Source organism: Odontesthes bonariensis, chromosome 6, assembly GCF_027942865.1.
Source record: "Odontesthes bonariensis isolate fOdoBon6 chromosome 6, fOdoBon6.hap1, whole genome shotgun sequence".
Classification (NCBI taxonomy): domain Eukaryota; kingdom Metazoa; phylum Chordata; class Actinopteri; order Atheriniformes; family Atherinopsidae; genus Odontesthes; species Odontesthes bonariensis.
In genome coordinates this window covers 17,194,115-17,221,329 of record NC_134511.1, presented here as the reverse complement: position 1 = coordinate 17,221,329, position 27,215 = coordinate 17,194,115, and the positions used below count along the sequence as shown (strand labels likewise).

The window sequence follows — 27,215 nt, the reverse complement described above, 5'->3', positions numbered from 1 at the left end:
CAGGACAATATCAGTGTTTCATGTGTCACAATATATAGATATCACAACATTGTCAATAAGAGTATATGGCAAAGCTCTGACTTCACAGTACTGCCTGGGATGATTGTCATTTAATTCAATGTGATTGGGATTTTTTTTCTTTTCCATGGATGTCTGTTTGATCTTTAAATCTGTTTTCATAACTCGTTTTACTTCCAACCTTTGCTTTGTTGCCGCCTCACACACCCTCAGTCAGCTCAGGTTATTGCCTCTTGCCTGTTACTTTCTCCAATGTCTGGTTTGTCCAGATCGCTGACTCGAGTCACACAAACTTTGTTTTCTGTGAAATCAGTCGAGGACTTTGAACTTGTACCTGGAATCTCTTTGTTATCGTCTCTCAAATCCATTTGTTCTCCAGTAAACTTAATAATACACCTCACAGATGTTCACATTTTAGCACAAATCCCTGTCCTGGGGGAATATGTACAAAAGAGGAAGTTGTACAAAAGATGAAGATTCCCCGGGCACAAAAGAGCACCCAATAAAACAATTAGTAACTGTGATGTGATTACTTGTCCTGGGAACAGTAAAACCCGACATTATACATATATATATATATATACATATATATATATGTATATATATATATATATATATATAGAAACACGTGTAATTTTGATATTGTAGTAGTAATTGTCATAAAATTTGATTTTTGCTAAATATAAGTGTCTCAAGATGTGCACATTTACTATGCTCAGGTCTCTACACTGGCTTCCTGTCGCTCAGAGAATAGACCTTAAAACAGCTCTGCTTGTGTACAAGTCTCTTCATGGTCTTGCGCCAAAGTACATCCCTGACATGTTAGAGCCCTATGAACCACCTGAGACTCTGAGAACCTCAGGGAGGGGTCTCCTGCTGGTGCCCAGAGTCAGGACGAAACAAGGTGAGGCTGCGTCTTCCAGAAGATGTGAGACAGGCCTTAGGTCTGACAATGTTTAAATCCAGGCTGAAAATGTCATGTCTGTTAGTTTTGTTAAGTTTTAAGTTCCTGTTTAGTCTTTAGTTTTTGCCATAATTTCCGTAGTTTCTCTTGCCCTGCCATCAGCTTCACTCACATCACCTGTGTTTCTACCCTTCAGTATTTACTTTCCAGGTTTCCTCATGCACTTTGCCAGATCCTCACTGTCCCTCATGACACTGTCACTGAAGTCACAGTATTCATGGTCAGGGTTGTCCTTTTGTTTATCACAGTCATAGCCATGTTTTGTTTTTTCATAGTTAGTTTTTTTGTATTCCGGCTCAGGATGAAGTGCAGACGCCGTACCACACAGTGGTTTTGTTTATTGGAAATAAACCAAGTTTTTGTTTTTGAATATCTGCATCCGGGTCCTCCTTCACCACGCCATGACCACCACCTCAACCGAACGTGACAGAAAACAGTTCTTTTTAGCTGTGCATATCTCAACTGAAAGTATTTTATCTGCTCTCTTTGCTTTTCATCTAATTAATTAATTATTGTTTTTATGCCTTATGGAATGGTTTTATTTGCCTTCTTGTGACTTTTATGTAGCTGTAAAGCACTTTAAATTGCCTTGTGTACGAATTGTGCTCTACAAATAAACTAGCCTTGCCTATTGCTTAAGTGAAACATCTCTTAGTTGTAAGAACATCGAAAGTCCCTCCATATCTGGCACCAGCATTTATAAAAACAAAAAGGAAACCATAGACTCTAAATAAAATATGGACACAGCCAGAGGGATGTCAACCTTCGGTATGGTTAGGGTTGGCTTCACTTTTCAAACCAAGAGGCTACAACTTGGCGGATACTTTAATTAATACGTTTAACCGTCCATATCTGCCTTTTGGTGAGATAAAGGGTCATTTTCATGCTATTTTATACAGCTGAAGACACCGTTATGAATATCGCATTGTCTTTCTGCCAGTAGATCACCCTGAATGTCACAAATTGGAGCTTTAGTTGATAAATCTTAGAGACGGATGCGTCAAACTCTGCAAGAATTGATTTCCATTGAGAAATATATATATTTATTGTTGTAGCTTGAGCTATCTGAGCATTTAAAGCCAAAAATGCTAAAAAAAAAAAAAAATTAACAGACTGCTGGACAGCCAATTCATATAAACAAAAACACCAAAAGATGAATTAATAGGGAAAATAAATGAATAAGAAACACGTTGGAAGAGCTGTCATTTTCTGTTGAGAAACACGGGAGTTTAAATGAGTCACAACTGGAAAAGCTTCACATATCAGTCTGTTAAGGATCCTTTAATCAAATTATCTGTCACAGGTCGAGGCCAAGTATTTTCAGCCAAAAAAAGTAAAAAAAACAGTCATACGGCAGCAAAAATAATCGACCACTTAACCTACAAGACATCAAAGAGATCACAGAAAAAGGATAAAAACAAAAAAAGTGACTTTAGTTTTTGAGTAATATTTAATTTATTTATATTTCTATATAACATTTTGCCCACACCTATGATTTAATGCATTTAGATGCAATATCCCCCCTGATGGTGGCGCCATATACATGGATGTCAAGAAACATGCGAGAGGCTGAGTAAACAGACAACTTTATTTATTACCGTTTCAAATTATTTACATCTGTTGGCTTATAAAATGTGGAATGTGGCCGTCAGAGTCAGAGTGATCATTTCTCTTCCTCAATGCAGCAGAATTGCCTCTTTTTTTTTTCTTTTTTTCCCTTAAATTTTCTTGGCTCATGGACATTTTGATTACAGTGCAGGTGCCTGCTGTCACTGCACAATGTGCTTTGTGAGTTTTGTGCTCAATTTAGGCAGTGTTTCGCTTTCAGAGAAATAAACCCTACGACCGAAGAATGTGAAACAGAATCACGAGCAATAAAGTCTCTAAGGGCCTGCACCTCTCAGCTCCTTTACTTTGTAGACTTGAAAACAAAGAACCTGCTGAGGTACATTAAAACCATACTGACATTTCAGACAGACAAAGGGGCGTTTCTTGTGTATCTGTGTGTGAATTCAAAGTGCAACATTTAAAAAAAAAATCGCCATATTTCAAATAAACTGTTACATTGAGAGGCAGAATGCTTCACTTATTTCCATCTATATTAACAGAAAAACATGTCTGGGCAATACAGCATCCCAGTGGACAAAAAAATACTGTTTAAACGAAAAAAAGCACAGGTGGAGCATGTACAGTATGAAGAATACATGGTGTCGCTGTTGTGGCGGGCATCAGTATGGATTTTAAACACATTACACAGAAGAAGTTAGTTTGATTTGTAAACGTTTGCTACCCATGTAAAAAAAAGAGGTTAGGCTACTTAAATTAATAATTTAGATACTGCTTGTAAGAAATGAATCATCTTTTACAATTTTTTTAACCACAGTGAGTCAAATTTAGTATTTTAGAATAGTTTAAATCATCCCCATCTATGTTTTTATTATGGTACTATTTCCTCATTTCCTCAGCTCTTGTTGCTCTTCTTCTATCAGCTCCTCTTTACAAACTCTAAAAACTGAATATGAACAGGGGCATGACGCTGTTTGCATATTTTCCACAGGAGTTTCAGACGATAGGGACATCATTTCATGTCTGCTCCCACCCTGACATGCAAGACTCATACAGTGCTTCCTGCTTTCATCCCCAACGCTCATTTATCGACATCGCAGTGAAAAAGCTGCCTTCTCCTCTTCACTGGTGCCGTTAAACTCACTCAAGGCAGCAATAGAAGATGTGAAGAACGGTGCAGAGGGCGGATCTTGAAAGAGGAGCGGTGGAGTGATGTGTGGGTGGCTGAAGATAATCTCTGAGACACTGTAAGGTGTCGTGTTGCTATCACAGAGGTTGTTGCTAAGCAACAGCATCTTTTAGAGTCTTCCTCCGGTTGGTAACTAGGTTACCCCAACATATTATCATCATGTTGGTGCTTTGCAGTGTTTTAACAGCAAAACAGTGTCACTCCTCCTGCCGGTCACTAACTCGGGGCAGCTGGTGTGGCCCGGTGCCGGCGTTCCACCCAGGCTGACAAAGGATCAGAGGTTACACCAGTTCATCCAGCAGAGTCCCTATGCTGTGATGCTGCTCAGGGGGGCCGGCTATGGGCTTGTTGCACATGGGGCAGACACAACGCACCTCCAGCCACTTTACCAGACACCTGCGAGGAAAGAAGACAAACTGAACCCACTCCACCTAAATCTAAATAATGAATTATACAATCCATCTCTTTTGCTTTTACAAACTTCACTTGCTTGCGTCTGCATTTTAAAAGTATAAATTGCTGTTTAGATGGGATGCCGCTATCATTTGCAATTTGTGCGTAAGCAGTGTTTTTACAAGAACTAGTTCTTGGCCATTGCGTTACGTCCTGGAAACTGCTAGTGGCCATGCAGTGATGACAAGATGGGAAAGTTACTCTTTTGAAGTAAAGAAATAGTCCCACATACAAACCTGTAAAACCACAGTATGCCGTTTCATCGCACTGGGTTAAATACATTTTTTACCAATGGAACCATGTTTCCTCCCGTTTTTCTGTTTTTCATACAATAAGGTTAAAGGCTTTGAGTTTTTTTGTTTTACAGACTTTGCTTGAGTTGGATGGAATGCACCTCCAGATGTCTTTAATTGAACTTCTCTCAATATAACATGACTTAGAAAAGTTCAGAGTAAAGCTAAGCATGGAAAAATGTTACATGTATGAGAGAACGGTTTCATAAAACATGACAAGACTTGGAGTAATGTTTTACAGAATAATGGAGTTAATCAATTTCCTGTTTAGGATGTTTTAGGGTGGGTTTGAAATCAGGGCTTAGTGACACACCAGAACAGTATTTAAGATGAGCAAAGCTGACACCTAACCCTCATATTATAATCTTATAAACAGGCCTCCTACAATGCATTTGCCTCAAACTAGCCAACAATGGCGTCTAGCTATCTATCTGACAGATAGCTGGCTCTGTGTTTCCTGCTTCATCACAGAAATGTGTCTTCTCTGGATGTCAGAATGTTCAGAAGCCCACAAATTGTTCAAATCCAAATTGTTGAGGAATATCAAGATTAGGAATAATACAATACTTTTGTAAGGAGCAGAGTTCAAATGTAGCACTGCAGATGTCGGCGTGGCTACACACCAGCTCAGAGAATCAGATTAATGCTTTATGAAAGGACCAAGAGACAAGCTATTTACAGGCCTGAATGTACATGTACTTACTAGATTAACACACACTGTGGTTTGATTTTGTGACTGTCGGGGTTAGAGGGCTAAAGGAACAGGTAGACGCTCAGTGGATAGGTTTTGTACAGAGCTAAGGTGACAGAGAGATCATTTTTCACCTGGCAGTTTTACAAAGTTTGCCCTGGAGACAGATGGGATTTATGCATGCATCACTACCACAGCTCATCATAGTCGAATTGACTCTCCTTCTCCTGCCAGTGTGCTCACCGAATTGACAGCTCAGCCACACTGTTGGCCCACAACATGAGAGTTTGAGTCACACAGTCCAAGAATGCTTAAAACTTAGTTCAGAACTAGAAGACTGGAATATTTATTATTTACATGTTTGTTTTTGGACTTCAGATCTAAGCAGTTTGCTTTGCTTTAAACAACTCTGTTTGGCCCCTTAGTGGTGTTAATTCTAGCTGATCCGAGATCTGTCAATCAGCGTCTTCAGCAGACCAGCCGCCAGAGCTAACAGCGCAGCTCATTTTCTCATGATCGTGAGGCCTAATCTATCTCAATTGGTGATTGTGTTAATACGTCATGCTTGGCTGAGTAGTTGATGATTTTTTGTGATGTAACAGACCGAATACACATTTTAATTTCTGCTCGACTAAGATCATATCACTTCTTGATGAGCTCACTGATGATGAAGGCTCATGTATTTCCAGAAATGTTAAACTGCTCCCCTAAATAGACTTATTTTTCAAACTCCTGTCACAGAATCCAGTCCAGGAAAAATGCTTCTCCAATTTTAGACGCCTAAAAACTTCAGGATACAGACATCCAGCAGGATCTCAGGACTGGTCCTGCCTGCTGTGATAAACTGCAGACCTGACCCAACCCTCTAATCCTGAACGGGCTGTCCCAGCCAGAAGACGTGAATGAATAATAAAGTCCGTCTAACTTTTGAATATCACATTCAATATGATCGTTTTCATTCTAACAAGCGTCAGCGGGTGTGAAGCGGCAAACAAGTGTGAAGAAAGACTCTACTCACTTCCTGTGAAAAGCATGTTGGCATGGCAACACACCCAGCTCGTCTTTCACTTTGAAGTCCTCCAGACACACAGCGCACGTCTGCTGTGTGAGTGACAGACGAGACGGGAGAGTCAGTGAGGACAGTCAAGGGTATAAATTCAGTGTGACTCGTCAGTTTAACTCTTTTACTGATCATGTAAAGAGAAATTAGTGCAAAATCTCATACATACCCCATGAAGACTTAACTTCTTGGGATCTCCTTTTAAAACTACCTGTAAGAGTGACAAAATGTGGTTTTCAAACAAGATATTCCTTTAATCAAGCTAATAAATACATTGCTTTTTGTGGTCTGAGTCTCACCTCTCTGTATCCAAACCGCTCACTCTGTGCTTGATGTCGTAGTTTGCTGTAAATAAGTGGAGACAGAAAATTTAATTAAACATTTTGTGTGTGTATTTTCTTTATATATATATATATATATATATATATATATACATATATATATAATAGGGATTCCGAAACAAAATACTCAAATAAAAGTGAATATCCAGAATTTTATTTACAAGAATGTCAAGGGTGAGAAGTACATTTTGTCAAAAGCTGAGGTGGAGTACATTTTGAGGTACTTTCTCTAAATATTTTTATTTCTCTGTCTTCATCTTAATTCCTCACCAAAGAGTTATTCTCTCTCTCACAGAAAAATCCTGAAACCTCTTGTTTGGAGTGTGAGATTTCCTTATACAGCGAAGTCACCATGAAGCATTTTTGCATGATCATGCACAATAAGCAGCAGAAGACATCAAGTTTTAGAAAATGACCGCATGTACATCCATACTTTTGGAGAATTATATGGACTTAAAATTTTATATGGGTTTGTGTTTGTTTTTGTGTTGTCTTGTTATTTCCATTTCCATGCTTTGTATGTGTGTAAGGGTTTTGTTCAGTTAATCTTGGTTTTCTGTTTCATTTACAGCCACTGTATAAGTTCACTGCAAGCTACACTCTAAAGTGTACGTTTATCTTGGCATTTGATGTGTGCAGACTGTACAATGATGATACCAGCTGAATTGTAGAAGTTTGCGGATGTGAAGAGCACCACAGATGCTCCGTGTTACAGTGACATTAAGTTTTTGGAGCTTACTCAGCTTCCGTTCAGCTCTGTTTTGGGTCTCACACAACAACATCAGCATCATACTGACTTGCACATTACTCCATGTTATGATCCTACTGGTTGATTAGGAGACACAGGTCATAGCAGCAGATACACAACAAGATGATGATCATCCTAAATTTCTAAAATTATCACAGGTTATCTTTGGTTGCAAGACCATGACACTGGCTGCTTCGAACCTCTCTCACAGTGCGAAGCAGGACCTCCGTTTAGGGGCAACGACCAACGAATCCAACACAACTATCCGCAATGGCTCAAAATCGTGCAGTGTATATCGGGCTATATTAGTCTATTTCATGGTTTGTGTCAGTTATTCTTGCTTTCTGCTTTCCCCACACATCTGGATTCAGTCTGCCATTCAGCACATCTGCCCCTTGTTTTTCATCAGCTCCAAATATATAAATACTTAATGGTTTCCTCTGTTCTCTTCTAGATTGTCATCTTTGTTGCCATTCCTCACGTCGACTTTAGTTCTGTTCTTGCCATGTTCTACTTTTCCATCCATCCATTATCTTCTGCTTATTCCAGGTCGAGTTGCGGGGGCAACAGGTTCAGGAGGGCAGACATCTTCTTCCCCAGCGACACTCTCCAGCTCCTCCTGGGGGATCCCGAGGTGTTCCCCGGTCAGAAGGGATATATAGTCCCTCCAGCAAGTTCTGGGTCTGTCCCGGGGCCTCCTCCCACACATGCCTGAAAAACCTCCAAAGGGAGGCCACCAAGAGGCAGCCTAACAAGATGGCTGAACCACCTCAACTGACTCCTTTTGATGTGCAGGATTAGCGGCTCTACTCCTAAGTTCCCTGTGGATGGCAGAGCTCCTCAGCCTATCTCTGAGAGTGAGCCCAGCCACCCTCTGAAGGAAGCCCATTTCAGCCACTTGTATCCACAACCTCATTCTTTCAGTTACAACTTAGATCTCATTATCATAGGTGACGGTTGGAACAAATATGGACCAATATATTGAAAGCTTCCCCCTCTGGCTCAGCTGCCTCTTCACCATTTATCTATTTTTCTATTTTTACAAATGAACAATGAAAAAGTTGTCACTGAGCTATAGTTGAGTGATAAGTGCAAATGATATGTTTGTCATATAATATAATGTAACATAAATATAATCAACATGATGTTACAAAATATTCAAACAAACAAAGCATAATCACATACTAATATTCAATATTACTCATTATAGTGCTGATACGTTTTCCAACGTCTTTCACATGATCAGATTAAAATCATTACTGATGCAGCATAATTTTAAAAGTTGAAATGGACTTCAATTAAAAAACTAATAATTTTTTTTCTATAAATTGCTCACAATATATCTTTGTAAACTGCAAAGTCAGCTGCAACTATAGCTGACAGAGAAATATAGTAGCTTAAACTGCAATAATTACCTCAAAACTCTGGTAAAATGACTGTGAGAATGAGAATGAGAAATGTTTGTTTCAGTGTACTTTACACCATCTTCTTCTTGATTATTAAGAGATAAAGATGTTTGTCTTAATTCCAGTCTCACTTTAACAGCAGGTAGTTTGACTCAGAATAAGATTTAAGTGTGTTTTAATTATGGGACTCTGTTTTACTAAATCTGTGTTTTCTCTGAGAATAAACTGTCATCTCAAACTGCTATGGTGGCCACACATTTATAGACAAATCCTCTACAAGCACACACATGTGTTCACACACTTAAGCAGTCATGTAATTACATGAACAATGCAAACACACACATACACAAACACAGCTAATGAGTATGTTTTCCTCTTTGAATTTCTGCACAAACCCCCTCGCCCCCCACAAAAAGAAACAATGGAGAGGAGATCTTTATCACTTGGCGAGCTATGTCTGCCTAGGCAGTTATTTTTGGTCTCCTGTTTTTACACAACTAAACTTAGACTCAAATGTCTGTCACCGTCTGCAGTTTGGGCCTGAAACTAAAGGCAGCGACTGCATCTGAGATGTGATCAGATCTCCCAAAATAAAGAAAGAAATATAAAAATATATAAAGTGAGGAAAAATGAGAGAAGGGAAATGTCCGTTATTCATTGTTTTTGTGATTTGGTTTATTGTTTACACCGATTGCTGCAAACAGTGTTCCATGTGAACAATGTGAGGATACACGTTTTACATGTGTTGAGCTTTCCCATGGCTGGGAGATGATGTGAAGCGGGTGAGAGAGGAGGCATGATGGAGATTTCAGTGTTTTTCTTCCAACTACTGGGTGAGAACTGGTCCACAAGAACAGAAAAAAACTTCCAATCTAACTTCAAACCTTTTCATGAATCTTCTACATCCTACTTTATTCAGTGTTAAACACAAGCTGATATTTAGGTTCATATTCATATCCACATTTACGTACACCAATCAGCCATAGCATAGGGTGCGGGCAAACAACATCTGAGGTTGTACTGGCCTGTCTGGAACAGCCATGACTTGATTGGTAAGGAGCCATAGTCGCGACTTGAATAACAAGAGATAATTGCCATTTCTAATTATAAGTATTAATTCATAAGAAATGTATTGAAATTGTAGTTTTTTTGTTTAAAAGTAGAAAAAGCAGAAACAGGAAGATCATTAAAGTTGTCAATTAATAATACTGTATCCTTATTCAAACATTAAGTGAGAATTAAACTCAATCAGGAAAGTCTAAAAGTTCTTTAAACCAGAGCTTGTAGTTTTCAGGTACCTGAATTGTCACAGGGCAAAAGTCAAGACCTGAACTGGCAACTGACAACCTGGACAACCTCACAGGCCAAAGCGAGAAAAACGAGACACACAACCATCCACGCTCACACTCACTCCTGGGAACAATTTAGAGTCACCAATTAACCTGACATGCATGTTTTTGCACGATGGGAGGAAGCCGGAGTACCCACACATACACAGGGAGAACATGTAAACTCCACACAGAAAGGCCCCAGCTGGGACTCAAGCCTGGAACCCTCTAGCTGTGAGGTGACGGCACTAACCACCGTGCAGCCCTTTCCTTTTGATTGTGACTTCTCCTTACAGTATGTACTGTCGATCCGTTCCGCATATGTAGTTTCTATCTCCAGGCTAACAGTTGGAAGTTGTCTTTGTGGGGTATTCAAGTGATGTGGTTTGTTCATCTGGATGTTGAAGATGCAAGGATGCACAGCACACACCCTATGCTTACAGTTTAGTTTATAACAGCCCATAGAACCACTTTCTTAATTTCATTGGACCAGTGGAGTCCCAATCCCAAAGCAGACCTCCACTCTGCATCCCGTCCTATGCTTCCCTGAGTGTCAGATTTAATTAAACAATTGCAGGCATCAAAAAAGCTGTTGATGTTTTTATTATATCTGCTTGGAGGACTTTGTTTTGTACATGAGCAGCAGATCTGCTCAGCACAAAGAGGTTTTCTGCACAGTATGAATATATTCAGTGGTCCTTCACAGAGAACCTTCTGCACACCCTTCAATAATGACATTTACATCACACTGACCCCGAACGACTTACTTGCAGAGGCACAACACTTTAACACCTGCGCAACCTGTTACCTCTCCCTGAGCCTTTCTCTCATTGTGTGTGTGTGTGTGTGTGTGTGTGTGTGTGTGTGTGTGTGTGTGTGTGTGTGTGTGTGTGTGTGTGTGTGTGTGTTTGATTGGAGGAGTGCAGTCAGGTGTGCTGGAGTCAGGAAATAGCTCCATCAGCCTGAACCAGTTCCATAATCAAGACCTCTACAGATATAATATTCAGTCCTGCCACTTCCTCATGCACTCACAGATCCAAGCCTCTGCTGCTAACAACACTCTGAGACAAATTATTCATCACTTTTTGCTCCTCAGCATTCAGTCTGTGTAGCTTGTTTTCCCTTGATTAATCCTTATTGCAGTCGTGCCCACTTCAGCTCCGCTCTGTGCTTCCGTGCTCTGTGAACCCTGCACACCTCGGACCTCTATGACCCCACATCAAACTGGCCTCGCTCCTCAACCCTGGCACCCATCTTCTCTTTCAGAATGGAAAGGGCTGTTCTTTACAGTTAAGCACAGAAAAGTACGTGATAATTTCAAAAAGAAATTCCAGCCTGCCACTTCACTTACATTTATCGTGTTTGTATGAACTGTTTACATCCACACAACTTTGTTTCATAGTTTTAATCGGCTCCCATTCTCTCCCTCTGATTTACTGCTGACTGTATTTCTATGTTTACATGTGTCACCAGATGACCTCCAGTCTGCCCTTTCTTCTGCTGAAACATTTTTTTATCTAAATATTCACTGCAACTTTCTGCAGGTCTGATAAAATCTGAAGCTGTGATGCAACAAGAAATTTGAGGAACAGTTTCTAAACATTGAAAGGATGTAAAACTGTGCAGTATCCTAGAAACCAGTCAGATTTCCTGTTTTTAAATGTTGCTGTTGTTGTTTTGGTACCTTTGGGGAACTCTTAAGCTTCTCTGAATGTGAATTAAATGCGTCAGAAAACACACTTGGGAGAACCAGTCAGGTAGATGAATATCTCTACTTTCAGTCATTGTTTTGTAAAACAATACAAAACAGACAAAAACGGATAAAAACAACATCAGCTTGTCCCTGCATGAATTGCGAAATCTCTCTGAATAGCTGCTTTGTTACCTAATATAAATCATCTGTTGTTGTTTCAGATGGAGGTGGGTTTTCATATTGGCACTGATACATTTTCAGTCTTGCACAACCGTGTCTCCCAAAAATAAGTCAAAACAGAGCACTATGATTTACGAATCATTATTACTCTATACTTAATCAGCAGTAGTACACAGACTAAATGTAAAGCTGTTGGTTCTGAGAGATGTTATTGTTTTTTTTAGGAAATATCAGCTCATTTAGACTTTTATAATGAGTGTCATTTTTTCTGTTTCTTCCCATTTGCTTTTCCATTTTTCTTGATGTGCATTCTCTATTTACAAGGCAGACTGGTTTGAGTTTTTTTTTGGCATCACTTCAACCTGTATGTCTCCCTTATACAATCTTCCCATTTTGCTTGTGCTCGCTCCAAATTTTAGACACAGCTGATTGGGAAGAACCAACATTGTTTACCACACTATCAGTTGAATTACCTTCTTGAAATAGTTTTCTAATCATTTCCATTGTTTCCGGTGATAACTCCCTAATTGGGGCCATGTTTCTGCCAATCAGCCAGGGGCAACAGCTTGTGTAAACTGCTGCAGTGACGTTGCTGTTTATGTCCGCAGGTTCCATTTCTTTCTGACCAATCAACGATCTGAAGTGTTTCCACACTTCCTATTCATATTAATCATAATACCAGTTATTGTGATGTCAATTCTGGCATTTGGCCATTCACAAGGTTGCTAATGGCAACCATAAACTAAGCTTAACAGGTGATTCATCCTCATGTTACCTCTGAAAAACTAAGCCTTTCTGCCGTGTCCTTAAGTTTCTGTTCCAACATCTAATATGTTATCTTTGTGTGCTATTTCAAATTGAATTTAGTTTGTGATTTACAAGAACGCGTTGTACGTTGCTATGTTCATTTCATCTTTGTGCCAACACAAAGATCTGTTTAAATGAGAGAGCTGGCCTTAAAAAACCTTGACTACAAGAAGGCTTTTTAGAAGAAATGAAATGCTAACACATGCAGATAAACAGGGTCAGACTTTTCAACCAGCTCACTGTAATTTTGAAGCTAAACATCCCAAACTTTTAGCAAACAAAGGACTGAGAGTCAGTCTGAGCAAGATGACTGGAAACCTGCCCGTCACAGAGAATAATTACTCACTATTCAGTCTGATGAATCGCCCTCTCAATAAATGAATTCACAATCACACTCCTAACCAAGACTACCTTCAGCCTGTTAATGGAGCCACAGGAAGTGACTCAGTGGTTGTGATTCATAGGCGAGTGTTTCAACAGAATTAGGAGGGATGTGAGCTTTTTCTGACAGAGCTCATGGCCACATGCCCAGTCAAACAAACCATTCAACAAATAATCAAAAGTGACAAATGTTCTGCTTATTTGATTTAAGGCTGCTCCAAACAATAATTCATACTAGGTTAAAAAAATATTCCTTCCCGATAATGTTTGTAAATCAAACTATTTAAACTGGTGCCCTTTTTTGTGTTTTAAACCATTCAGAGCAGATTTTTCATTCTAATCTAACCATCCATTTAAAGAGGATAATTTATTGATTCATTGATTTTTTATTTCAGGAGCATTTTCCTATTTTTGCTATTTTTGTGCTGGTTAGTTTGAAGATTAACCATCAAAGTTCATTTCAAATTTTGAAAACAACACCTGACAAGCGATTTTCTTACATAATGTCTGTATCAATAATAAAATGATGAATAGTGTCAAAAATCGAACGTTTTTGCTCGTTAAAAACCACTGAACGTATTAAATAAGGGGGCTATTTTGCAGCACCTGTGAGGACACATCCGTCACTGTTCCTGCCTCCAAGGTCTCAAACATCAACTTGGCAAGCGAGTCTGTGTTGAGAAGTTGCACACTGAGGGAGGATCGAGCACGTGCAGAAATGCTCCCTCACAAGGATAGTTTACTACTGTTTGTGAACTAATGACACCTCATCTTTTTCACAAGATTGAGTTGTGTGAACAAAAGAAAATAAGAGATAAAAATTTGGTGTTCACATCATGTTGACCACCACTTATTTCTTAAAAAGTGGCATTTAGATAACATGTCGCCATCTGTAACAGCAGCTCGAAATCAAAGCGTTAAAATAGCACGCCGTATCAGGAAATGGTGGGTAGTTAGGCCAAATAAAGATGCCGACTCATCCAAAGCAAGGTCAAGATAAAAAGAAATAACAAACCCCGCTGTAGGTTCTGGTGTTTCCTGGTGAGCTTTTGTACACTGCAGACCTTCATGTGTGATGGTTTTGTGTGCCCCCACTGTGCGCTATTCAGGCCGTGTTTATTCTGAGCTCACTGCTGTCCTCACACATTGTGACGGGCGGCTTCCTGTTGCCTCACATCCCATCTTTCAAACACATACGTACCCTCAGCTCATCAGGGAGTTCACAGACAACAGCAGGATAGGTCACCGTGTTCCTCTTTTTTTTTACATCCTTCCCTCCCTTACTGTATTTCTTGCCTACACACAAACACTAACACCCTTAGGATTCTGTTGAATCCGCCCCTTTAGCTGCACCTGAAAGTAGACTTTCGTGTGAAATATCTCACCAACCATTTAATGGATTACCATCAAATTAGTTACATAAGCTTATGGTTCTCAGAGGAGGAAATTTAATGACTTGATCCATGAACTTTTCATTAAACTTTAGGAGGGCCAAATCTGAATCAGTGTGTTAACGTTGGAAAAGGTGTTATTATATTCCCCTACGTGCAGGTCAATATGAAGCCACAATGAAAAGAGAATTACACACTCAAAGGTCAAAAAGTTTGTAAACGTATATCTCATATTGATGATGTGCTGCAGTGCCCTTTTTATCTCGGCAGAATTAACAGTTGTGAAGCACTGTTTGAGACATTGTCCACCCAAAGCAGGTCAAAGCAGGCTTTTGAAATGCCACAGCTTACAAGTTACCCTAACTTATTACATTTTAATACTTTTTTAATAACTATCTTAAACTTGGGAATGAAGCATAATATTGTAGAGTTTGTTGTAGACCTTTTTTTTTACTTCAAAATGAAAATACTCTGGAAATTCTGTCACTGAAGGCCTTCTTATCCAAAAAAAACAAAAGGACTCTGCTTTGGCCTTGGTTGCTTAGAGCAAAGTGATTTAACTTGCCAGTCTAAATAAAAACAATAAAACTAATCAAAAACCCCATTCAGAATTTAGGGACATACAGCTTGGCACCTGTCTCGACGTAGCTACAGCTTGGTTTGAACCATCAACCCACGATGGTGTTGAGGTCAAAGTAGCTTTGTGACCCCTGTTGCTCAACAGGTCAAAAAAGGGCATTCATGTGCATCTTAAAGACGCAGAAGATATTCCACAACAAGCTTTTTAACGACGGAATATATTCAGTTGACACGTTTTTGTATATTCAAACTATTTTCAAGCTAAGAGTTTTGTATTTGGGCCATTTTTAATATTTCTGAGCCAGAAATGATCATATTTGGACAGAAGTAAAGCTAGAGAATGATGTTTGTGATATCTTTTTGCAGCCTAACATCAACTTAATCATAGAACTATTTTCAAAAGAAACAAAAACACTGACCAGAAGGAGTGAATTCATGATACAATAATTCAGTGAATGTAATGACTATTTAATGCCAGAAGTTGGCACTTTTTGAATGTGAATCTACTGGAGCGTCAGATGTTTCTGAGCGAAGGGCCAGTGTTACTATCAGTGTTATTCCACTTTAAGGCACTTCCACATTGCCCTCATGTTTCACACCTGCTGGGCCCATTAATCTTTCAAATGCAGTCTAATGCTGAGTGTACACCAAGAGCGACCTACGCTACCTGAGCGCCGGAAATCATCATTTCTCTATGGAGGGTGAGCTACCTGGGCTACCAGAGCGGATTCTCCAGTGGCGAAGTGAACTGAACTACCAGAGCGGATTCAAGCGATTAAACTCAAGCTAACATTATGGTAATGAGCTATGACGCGTTTCGGCGAAAACCAATGACAATCCACAGATTGTAGGGGTCCGACAATCCGCGGGGTTCGCGGAAACAGACGTGTAAACTTTAGTTCCTATCCAAACAATAGTCGTTCAATCCTGAGACTGTTGCAATTGCCGTGTCGAGTGCTTCAATACAATAGTGTAGTAACCCCACGCATACCTTTCTCACTGCAATTAAGTTTTATTTCGGATTTATTTCGGATTTTATTTTGAATTTAGTTTATTTTTCACAGCTGCCTCTGCTATTCCTGCTCTTCTCAGGTGTACCTAATGTAGTTTTACATCATTTGTAACGTGATGTATATCTTGTATAACAAATTGTAAATAACAACACGTTTATTCGTGTCCCTGCCCTCACTGGGTGCTGCACAGCCGCGGGGCCTTTAAAAATTGAACATTCTAAATGTGACGTCACGAGCTACCAAAGCTACCAAAGCAAATTCTCAAGCGAAGCTTCTCCAGCGATCTCCGCTACCAGGTAGCGGAGGTCGCTCTTGGTGTACACGCAGCATAACTAATCACAAACGTTTTTGGTTGTTAACTGCAGTTTGATTTTTACACGGTTATAATTACATTTTTTTTATAATTTCTTTACATAACTGCCAATCATAACAACCACACAAGGAGTCTTAAGTAGCCCCTTCACAGATAAACTGTGTGACAATTTGTTTGCAACTCTGGTCTGCCCTGAACTGCTCCTCAAAGTTGGTGCACTCTAAATTCTGGGAGGAGGCTGAGAGAAACCAACAGATGCTACTTGTAGCAACAAACTTTTTTGAAACAGATAGGACCCCTTTTACCAGTGAGTGGAGTGAATGTGACTTATTATTAATTTAAAGGGGACATGTTATGAAAAAAAATAAAACTTTTTCTTTGCTTCTGATTATATTCTTGGCTTTCTGAGGTTATTACAGGCTAAAAATCACAACTTTAGCACTTCGGAACCCTGAAGCTCTGAAAATATCTCACTTAAAGAGTCGTTCAGAGTTGCAGTGGATTTCTACATCACACTCCCAACTCAAGAGTAGAAATAGTCAGCCTCCAAATCTTTATCTCAATCCAACCTCAAGATCAAATCTTGTTAAACATTAGAAGTGGGAGGCCAAAACTTTTTTTGCACTTTCACAGCAAATTCTGATCAGGAGTTCTATAGTTCACTTAACTTAAGGAAAATAAGAAATAATAATGCTCTACTAGGTGTATATTTCATGTTTTATGTGCAGGGAAATCTCACTTCTAATAGGTGTCATTTATTTTCTTCCCAGTCAGAAGTAAAAAATTCTTACTTCCCATTTGTCTAAATACACCATTAGCAGCCCTGCAATTACTAAAATAAACATGTCAACTTTGGTGAAGAGCATATAAGCTAAATGTTTGCCTCTAAAACTCAGACAAAACGTGGAAAAATGAAGCAACAGTGTGACTGAGGAATTACTATGTGATTTTTGACTGATGTATTCATATATTATGTTCCGCTCTATGTATTATGTTCTGTGGTGCAGTATTTTCACAACCTGGGCACATAACAAGATTGTGCCTAGAGGTTGGATCAGTACCAACCAATCAGGGAAATGCATGTACTTAGAAATAAAATTCTCAATCAAATATTTTTCATCAGGTCAGTGTGCTACTCTGAGCTTTTTCTGTTGTGTGCTAGTGTGGGCTCTAAATGCATTTACTGTATGCTGTCAGATGGTAATAACATGTGTCAAGGGGTTATTGCACCCTGAGGAAGATAGGGGTGGAGTAGAGTGCCTTACTCCATGGTCTTAAACTGGTCAAATTAAAGAGGTGAAAATTCACAGTGGTTGAAGGAGCTGCTGCTCTGTCTTTTGCTCAGGTATTATGACCGAATAATGGCACAGACATTTCATAAGACTTGAGTGTCAACTTGTGAAAAGAGGGTGTAAAATATCCCCTTTAAATCTCACATTTATGTTAGTGTTGTCCCTAACCTGATGAAATAACAGCAGAAGATGAGGCTCAGGATGAAGACAAAGATGCCTGTCCCGAAGATGACCATGTAGATGTTGAGAGGCAGATCCTGGAAGGTGATGGGCGGCATGGTGCACGACTTGTTGGAGTAAACCAGTCCCAGACCACAGAAGCACCCTAAACAAAGCAGGACAGGAGATTTCAAGACATATTCAGAGGAAGAGAAAAGCTGCATAGAAAAAAAGACTGATAGCAATACACAGTAATATGCCTCAAAATCTATCTAAACACAGACACACTCTACACATATTTCCTTTTTGGGTCGTAATATTAATTGGCAGTCTGAATTGCAGCAGTAAATATTGTCGGGAAGTTAGAGTGAGACAGCCATTGTTCTTCACCTTTGGTAGTAATTTAGCCTGTCATAATGCACTTGATCGAGTAAAATATTATTTTTATACGGTATCCGAGCAACATGATTGAGTCTTCCTAAAACATCTTTGTTCGTGTCATTTTTAGGATTCTCAAACGGGCAGACAAAAGTAACAGCTAAAGATAAAATGATTGTATTTGCTCAGTTATTTATTATGGACATTAGCTTACACATTTTTAAGACTTTGATGGAATCTAGTTCGTCACAGCTGTATAAAATTACAATAAATTTCTGTACAAAGATTCACTCCCACTGCACAAATGCAACACTTGGTTTTCCTGCCATGAAGGTACACTGCAGAAAGCTCCAACTTAAAACAGATGATACTCCCATTTAGGTGCCCTGCTATGCTCCTGTGTGTGTTTGTTTTACCATGAAATACATCATCACCGGAGTGTTGACATCTGCAGCCAAGGTCAGAGAGGGAGAGGTGGAAGAACAAATGTTGAATGACAATGGATAGGTTACAGTAAGAGCGAAGCTTACTGTATTTGATACAGTGTGTTTATTATCTTCACCACAGCATCCGACTACTCCGGACTCTGATTGATTAAATTAATTAAATGAAGACATCAACACTTTTAGTAGCTGTACAGGTGGTAGTTTGATTTTGAGCCACTGGAGCAAAGGAAAAGAGAGAAAGGAGAAAGGAGCCGTAAGCTAAGCTGCACAGAAAATGAAGAAATATGGAGGAATCTTATAAGTGCTGTGTGCAATATAATCACAGATATGACACAAATCAATATACTGTATCTTAACAGCTAAACACCTTGGCTTCATAAAATATACATAAAAAACAAAAACTACTACTAGTACTTTGTTTAAAGGAAGGAGCCTTGTCGTGGATTTAGATCTTTAACCTTTGCTTAATTTTTGCCAGGGGTTATACATTTTATATTCAAAACATGCAAATTTAGGCATTTTGTGTTACCCCCTTTTGAGTTTGATTTTGAGCCACTGGTGCAAAGGAAAAGAGAGAAGACCAGAGACGAACTTGGTCTTTAGTGTCGTCAATCATTAGAAATCATCGAACATACAGTGGGTCCTACAAGAACCTTCAATTCCCATATGACAAGCATAAGAGAGTAAGAGGAAAAACAAATGCACACAAGCAGCAGTGACTTAGAGCACACTTGTGTTTTTCCTGTTCGTGTGAGTAATGACAAGTCACTATCTGCATGTGAGAGGGAGCTTTGTGAGATCAGGGTCATGCTAACTCAGAGACTGATAGTGAATTGGAGCAAATGCAGGATGCAGAGCAGTCTGCTGACACAAGCTTCTTCTGATTACGATGGGAACAAGTCTGAAGGCTGAAACCGTGAGTAGGTTTTTCATTTTCATGAGAACTCCAGCAGATGACATCTGTGATTAGCACACCTTCACCCAGAGACAAGGTGCGAATCAGTGAAATCAGCTTGTCTATTGTTTGTGCGCCAGACTCTTGGTCTTTAATTTCCCACATAGCAGCAAACTGTGTTATATGAGCAGTTAAGAGCTTTGAAACATAGACATCTCCCACTCCTTTGAACTGCCTGTAGGTGTGAATGAGTTGCCTATGTTTACTTCTGCTAAATTGGATGGGAAGTCCGTCCACTGTGTGCAAGATAAATGAACGAGGCAGACTTTAGGATATATAGATGGATGGATTGGCAATATATAGAGATGTATAGGTGGAAGAAATCGGCATTTAGATAGATGGCTGGACAAGAAAATCATTAGATGGACATGATGCATGATGGATAGATAGTGTTGAGTGAGAGCTGAGAAAGTGCAGCGAGCTGTGAGTTACTGAAGATTAAATGAATCCACACAACACTGAAAAATACTCCACAAAGAAACATAAATGCACTAAATGTGTCATTTTTATGCCCAGTCAGTGCTACCTAATTAATTAGAACTGTAGATCAGATCCAGAGATAAACATGTTAAAACAAGAACAAAACAGAGGTGATGACAGTGAGTGTATGTGCACCTATGTTTGTTTTCCTTTGGCATGACGAGAGCCAAAGTGGAAGAACCATATGGGAGCAATGTCATTTGTCTGTTTATTCACAAGAAAACTAAATAAAACATCCATCCATCCATCCATCATCTTCCGCTGGTCCGGGGATCGGGTCGCGGGGGCAGCAGCTTGAGCAAAGAGACCCAGACGTCCCTGTCCCCGGCCACTTCCTCCAGCTCTTCTGGGGGGACCCCGAGGCGTTCCCAGGCCAGCCGAGAAACATAGTCTCTCCAACGTGTCCTGGGTCTTCCCCGGGGCCTCCTCCCAGTGGGACGGGCCCGGAACACCTCACCGGGGAGGCGTCCAGGAGGCATCCTAACCAGATGCCCGAGCCACCTCATCTGACTCCTCTCAATGCGGAGGAGCAGCGGTTCTACTCCGAGCCCCTCCCGGATGACCGAGCTTCTCACCCTATCTCTAAGGGAGAGCCCAGACAGCCTGCGGAGGAAACTCATTTCGGCCGCTTGTATTCGCGATCTCGTTTTTTCGGTCACTACCCACAGCTCGTGACCATAGGTGAGGGTAGGAACATAGATTGACCGGTAAATCGAGAGCTTCGCCTTCTGGCTCAGCTCCTTCTTCACCACGACGGGCCAGTGCAGAGCCCGCATCACTGCAGACGCCGCACCGATCCGCCTGTCAATCTCCTGCTCCATTCGTCCCTCACTCGTGAACAAGACCCCGAGATACTTGAACTCCTCCACTTGGGGAAGGATCTCATTCCCGACCCGGAGAGAGCATTCCACCCTTTTCCGGCCGAAGACCATGGTCTCGGATTTGGAGGTGCTGATTCTCATCCCAGCCGCTTCACACTCGGCTGCGAACCGCTCCAGTGAGAGCTGAAGGTCACAGCCCGACGACGCCAACAGAACCACATCGTCCGCAAAAAGCAGAGACCCGATTCTGAGGTCGCCAAACCGGACCCCCTCAACGCCCTGGCTGCGCCTAGAAATTCTGTCCATAAAAATTATGAACAGAATCGGTGACAACGGGCAGCCCTGACGGAGTCCAACCCTCACAGGAAACATGTCCGACTTACTGCCGGCAATGCGGACCAAACTCTGACACCGGTCATACAGAGACCGAACAGCCCATATCAAGGGGTCCGGCACTTCATACTCCCGGAGCACCCCCCACAAGAGTCCCCGAGGGACACGGTCGAACGCCTTCTCCAAGTCCACAAAACACATGTAGACCGGTTGGGCGAACTCCCATGCTCCCTCCAGGATCCTGCTGAGGGTATTTTGCTGGTCCACTGTTCCACGGCCAGGACGAAAACCACACTGCACCTCCTGAATCCGAGATTCGACTATCCGGCGGATCCTCCTCTCCAGTACCCCCGAAAAGACCTTACCAGGGAGGCTGAGGAGTGTGATCCCCCTATAGTTGGAACACACCCTCCGGTCCCCTTTTTTAAAGAGGGGGACCACCACCCCGATCTGCCAGTCCAGAGGCACTGCCCCCGATGTCCACGCGATGCTGCAGAGGCGTGTCAACCAAGACAGCCCCACAACATCCAGAGCCTTGAGGAACTCAGGACGGACCTCATCCACCCCCGGGGCCTTGCCACCGAGGAGTTTTTTGACCACCTCGGCAACCTCAGCCCCAGAAATGGGAGGCCCCACGTCCGAGCTCCCCAACTCTGTTTCCTCATCGGAAGGCGTGTCGGTGGGATTGAGGAGGCCCTCGAAGTATTCCCCCCACCGACTCACGACGTCCCTAGTTGAAGTCAGCAGAGCCCCGCCCTCACCATACACGGTGTTGACGGTGCACCGCTTTCCCCCCCTGAGCCGCCGGATGGCGGACCAGAATCTCCTCGAGGCCGTCCGGAAATCATTCTACATGGCCTCCCCGAACTCCTCCCAAGCCCGGGTTTTTGCCTCAGCAACCGCCGAGGCTGCGTTCCGCTTGGCCTGTCGGTACCCATCAGCTGCTTCCAGAGTCCCACTGGCCAAAAAGGCCCGATAGGACTCCTTCTTCAGCTTGACGGCTTCCCTCACCACTGGGGTCCACCAGCGGGTTCGGGGATTGCCGCCACGACAGGCACCGACCACCTTACGGCCACAGCTCCGGTCGGCTGCCTCAACAATAGAGGCACGGAACATGGCCCATTCGGGCTCAATGTCCCCCACCTCCCCCGGGACATGGTTGAAGCTCTGCCGGAGGTGGGAGTTGAAACTCCTCCTTACAGAGGAGTCCGCCAGCCGTTCCCAACAGACCCTCACAATACGTTTGGGCCTGCTAGGTCTGACCGGCTTCCTCCCCCACCAGCGGAGCCAACTCACCACCAGAAAAAACAACAAAGCCTAATTTTATGAAAATTGTTCGACAGTTAGAACATGATGAAAGGAAAAACATTTCAATTTAAACCAGGACCACTTTTAATAAATCTGCAAAAATACAGCATCGGCCTTTGTGGAAAGACTAGTATTACTCCATGGAGTAATGCATGAAGTTAAGCAGCACACTTAAGCACCCCTCATACTTACATACCAGTCAAGCATAAAAATGACGGTTATGTCACAAACTAATGCTCAGCTTTATTTTGAACCTATACAGTTTAAATATGTTTACACCATCGCAGAATGTTCCGCTGTACTTGAGACACATATTCAGAGTACAGAAGGGAGAATAGATATATGGACTAAGGGATGATGTGAACAAATTGGCCATTGGACTGATGATAGAAGGATGATTAAATGGTTGGCAAGATGTGTGGAAGGAAGGACCAATGACAGATTTGTCGGTTGGATGAAGGCATAGTAAGGTGGTTGTATGGATAGACAAATGAATGAATGCTACAGGATACAGCCAGCGGGATAGATGGATGGGCAGTCAGATGTATTGGTGAAAAGATCTACAGATGTACAGATAGACACAGAGATGGATGTCTGGATTAATGAGAAGATGACCAAATGGATGGGCGGATTGATGACCTTTACTTTTTTCATTTCCCCGGGATGACTTTTGTTTTCTTGCGGTGCCCTTTTTTAATCAATCCTGGTATTTCTACTCACTCCTGCTGGCAAAGTAACACACTGACATTTCTATCTGACACCTCTCCCACCTCGGAGTAGAAACTGCAGAATGAGAGGATCAATACTACCCGCCTCTTGGTTCCACTCAGTCTGAATGAGCAGAAAATCTCCATTACTCGAGACGTGTTGACGGCTGCACGTTCAAGTTCCCCCGTTTCAGTCAGCGAGAGGGGATTGTTAGCAGAGACATCAAAGGTGTCTTGGTCTTTAATCAGTCCCATAAATGAAACTCTGATATAAGCACATGAGCAGATCTGACGGCAGGAGTTCACAAACACTGGATCAAAATTCTTACAACCCCTGAGAAAAAAGCATCCACATCTACACGAAAAATAATTACTATGCTGGACTCTTAATTTATCAGCTCCAATATGAATGAGCTGCACCTAACCCCCAGCTGTATCTGTAAGAACCCCTTTCACCGCTTCCAGTTGTTTCATGCAGGCTGTAAAAATAATGTAGCACAGGCCACCCTTTAATAGAGTATGTTCTTCATCCCCCCAGTCATTAATGTCCTACATTAGTCACACTACACCCATAGAGACATTGACATCTACAAACTTGATGTTAGCACATTTCACTTCTATTTTTTGTTCGCTGTTTCAATCTATTATTTGCCTGAATGAGCCATGTCCAGGAGGATTTTATGTTACTATGTGACAAAATATGATGCTTAATAGGATTTTGACAAGAAACTGCACAACTGTAAATTAATGCACATGCATGAATGCAGAAGCAATAAAAATGTACTTATGTCTCACTCAGTGAGGCACAAAGACCCTATTTTTAAAGAATGCGTTTTGACAGTGCAGCTTCCTGATCATTCTTCTGCAGTTATATTTAAATAGATTTTTTAAGTAAGGATTCTATTCCCACATATTTTTTCAATAGAGCGTAACTGACATTTTGGTCTCTGTAGACCCTCTCTCATCATTAAAAACATTGAAAATATGTGGCACTTTGGCAAATTCATTCCCATTCTTGCCCAAAACAGTCACATAATGGCTAAATCGGAGTAAAAACATCATGATTAGCACACGCCTCATCATCAGATGTCAACTTCTTAAAGCTGCCTATTTCCCAAAATATCTCTGAGGAAATTACCTCAGTGTCCACATGTGAAGCTGGGCGCGTGTGAGGATGCGAACATGCAAACAAAACGGACACGGTGACCTCGTTTTCTCCATCATTGTTGCCTGAGTCAAACAGTTTGCCTTACAAAGATCATCTGAAGACAAAGAAACACTAACAGTGAGTGGGGGGAGGTTCATAGCTGTTCCTGCATTCATGTCACTGCACAGCTGATGGCACAAATCACCTGTGAGGCTGCTGCAGACCAACAAGCCAAATCTGGGTCATATCAATTCAAGTCTTTTTGTGTTCACCGTGTCACGGCTGTCTGTTTGGGTGGACATTCATGTTTACATGCTATATGTGATATTTTGCTTTAGGTGGAGCCTTGCATGACCACTGACCTATATATTGGCGGTCTCATGAGGCGCCCAGTTGCCATGGTGCCAAGAGTGGCAGATAAAGAGAAAGGACGAAGGTTTGCAAGCCAAAGTTCTCATTTTTAAGACAAAGAAAATCTGTGTAAGACAGATTCTTGTGCCGTCGTTCAAAAAGGCAGGGAAAGTCCCTCTGTGATTTGACAGAGCTGTAAAACACCTCAACCGTGGATGTTTCCCTGAGACGGGATGCCTACTGGGGTTTTGTCCTATTTACGCTGATTTCACACAAAACTGCCTCTGTTGCTGCTTGCACTAAAGACAGAACTTCACATCAAATATTCAGGAGTTCACATGAGAGGGAACACTCAAGCTTGGCTGCATGGCTGCTGCTGCCCTAAAGAAGAAATTGGGTTGGGCCAAAAACCTCACAGCACATGTATGAAAGCACTACATGTGTCACGCATAAACACTGGAGCAAATAATCACAGATAAACTGACACGCTGAGCGGACGGCGTGCTGTGGCTGCTTCATTTTTCCAGTAGTGTGTCACTGTGTGTTTGTGTGCTGCTCTGAGGGTGTACTATGAATAGCAGGGGAGTTGAGCCGCACAAAGGGAGTAATTGTTAATGTCTGAACAGTCCACAGAGGAGGCTGCTGCATTCAAACATGCAAAGTTGAAGGAAAAAGACTACCAATCCATCATTTGCACAAACTCTCTCCGTCACAGTAAGGCACCAACACCATTACGTCGAGATGAAGGGGCTCGTTTTGAGTGAGTATGACTGCTACTGAGGCAAATAGGCCTGAAAAGTTTCTCAAACTTATTTTGTCGTTTACAGATTACTGGCCGAAGCCAAGAGGTGAAAGAGATAGATTGTAGATAGAGTCAGTCAGTGTAAACAAGGTTACCCAGAGAGCCGAAATGTTACACATAAAGCACAATGACTGGCCTTGTGTGGCTCTCTTTTGGAAATACTTGAGATTAAAATAAAGGGCTCTATTGATTAAGAAGTCCTTTATTCTGCAAATCAATTCAATCATTGACTAACATTCAGAGAATAGCAGTTTTAATCTTAAATACAATTAACAAGTGAGTAGCAGCTCAGAATAATAACTCTGATTAGTGTTAACAAGCAGAACACGAAAAAACACACTGTAACATACAGGGCTAAAGCCAATTATTACACGATCAGTTATGCTCTTCATTGATTGCTGTATCCACAAAATGTCAGACATTTTTAACAAATGTCCCACTGTCATGGGTGATCTATTCAAATATCCTGTTTTATTTGGTCAATGGTGCAATGCAATCTGAGGCATAAAAGCTTCGTGTCCTTACATATGAAGATGAAAATCGTGGGAATGTGCAGCATTCTGGCTTGAAAAAAAATAGATTTCTTATTAAAATTCATTCATTTTTCCAACAACCAAAATTTCTCTTTTAATGCACTAGCTGTAATTAGATATATGGTCCACGTCTAATTACTTACAAAAGTGCAGTTTTTGTCAACAATTAGAACTTCAGATATGAGGTCATTTTTGATGCTCTGTGTCCAACATGCTCGTAATTAAATGTCCTTTGGACTTATCTCTGCTCAAAAGGGGAAGTAATCTAAACTCAGATATTTGTATATTGCACAGCTTTACTAATATGTCATTTGAACCATTTATTAAATGTTTACATGCTGCTTATAAAGCATTCCTCAAGGCTTAGATAACAATTTAACCAGGGTACTTTAAACTCAGTAGTAAACACAGATGTAGCACCACACACACACACATATAATAATAATAATAATAATAATAATAATAATAATAATAATAATAATAATAATAATAATAATAATAATAGAGGCAATTTTGTTTTCCTTAGATAGCAGATGCAAAAAAATTTGAGATCACTATTGTGATTCAGCCTTTTTCCACCGTCTGTTACTCCAATGAAAGAACAGGCTCTACAACACACTATAGGCCTAACAAACACACAGATCTAATCATATAAAATGACTGCTCACCGTTACACCACTGAAACGGGTGCATCAATGCACCAGAGGGAGTCCTTGCCGCCGGGATCCGATTCGAGTTTACCAGCAAGCCGCAGCCGCCTGTGCAGATGGGTGACCGCAATAAAGTGCACAAGCGGAGTCAATAAGTGTGTGCCAGCTGGGTAAAAGGCGAGCCAGACAATAGCACCTGCAAGGAGGTCGCAGAAGACGAACAAAAAGGTGTAGAAAGGGGGTTTCTTTTATCGGAAGTTGAAGATTTGTTGTGTCATGTTATTTTGCGCGCTGGATCATCTCCCCAGACTCAAAACGCAGGGACGGTGGTGTGGATTTTCTCTCGCTTTCTCCCGCCGTGGCTGTTGTGACTGTTTTTATTAATAGACGGCATGACATTGGCCTAGCAGCAGCAGCAGCAGCAGCAGCAGCATCTGTG

The 27,215-nt window shown here is 41.2% G+C and overlaps 1 protein-coding gene across 2 annotated transcripts; it reads right to left on the bottom strand.

Annotated features, from left to right (window-relative positions):
* Window positions 1-2,236: 2,236 nt before the first annotated feature.
* rnf122 (ring finger protein 122) lies at window positions 2,237-27,215 on the bottom strand. Of its 2 annotated transcripts, none has more exons than XM_075467680.1 (6): window positions 26,795-27,215; window positions 17,875-18,031; window positions 6,534-6,579; window positions 6,404-6,445; window positions 6,193-6,275; window positions 2,237-4,133 (listed from the first exon to the last, which is right to left on the bottom strand). In XM_075467680.1, exons 1-6 carry the CDS (start codon window positions 26,817-26,819, stop codon window positions 4,019-4,021), a joined length of 468 nt encoding a protein of 155 aa, XP_075323795.1. In that variant the 5' UTR covers window positions 26,820-27,215; the 3' UTR covers window positions 2,237-4,018. The 2 variants fall into 2 exon arrangements, with proteins under 2 accessions (XP_075323795.1, XP_075323796.1); XM_075467681.1 differs by having other exon boundaries at window positions 6,193-6,272.

Coding starts and splice junctions, on each gene's coding strand:
- rnf122 (XM_075467680.1), bottom strand. CDS start 26,819: ATGCACCCGTTTCAGTGGTGTAACG. Junction 18,032..26,794: donor CCCGTTTCAGTGGTGTAACG/GTGAGCAGTCAT, acceptor TGCTTTGTTTAG/GGTGCTTCTGTGGTCTGGGA. Junction 6,580..17,874: donor TTCTGCTGTTATTTCATCAG/GTTAGGGACAAC, acceptor ACTTATTTACAG/CAAACTACGACATCAAGCAC.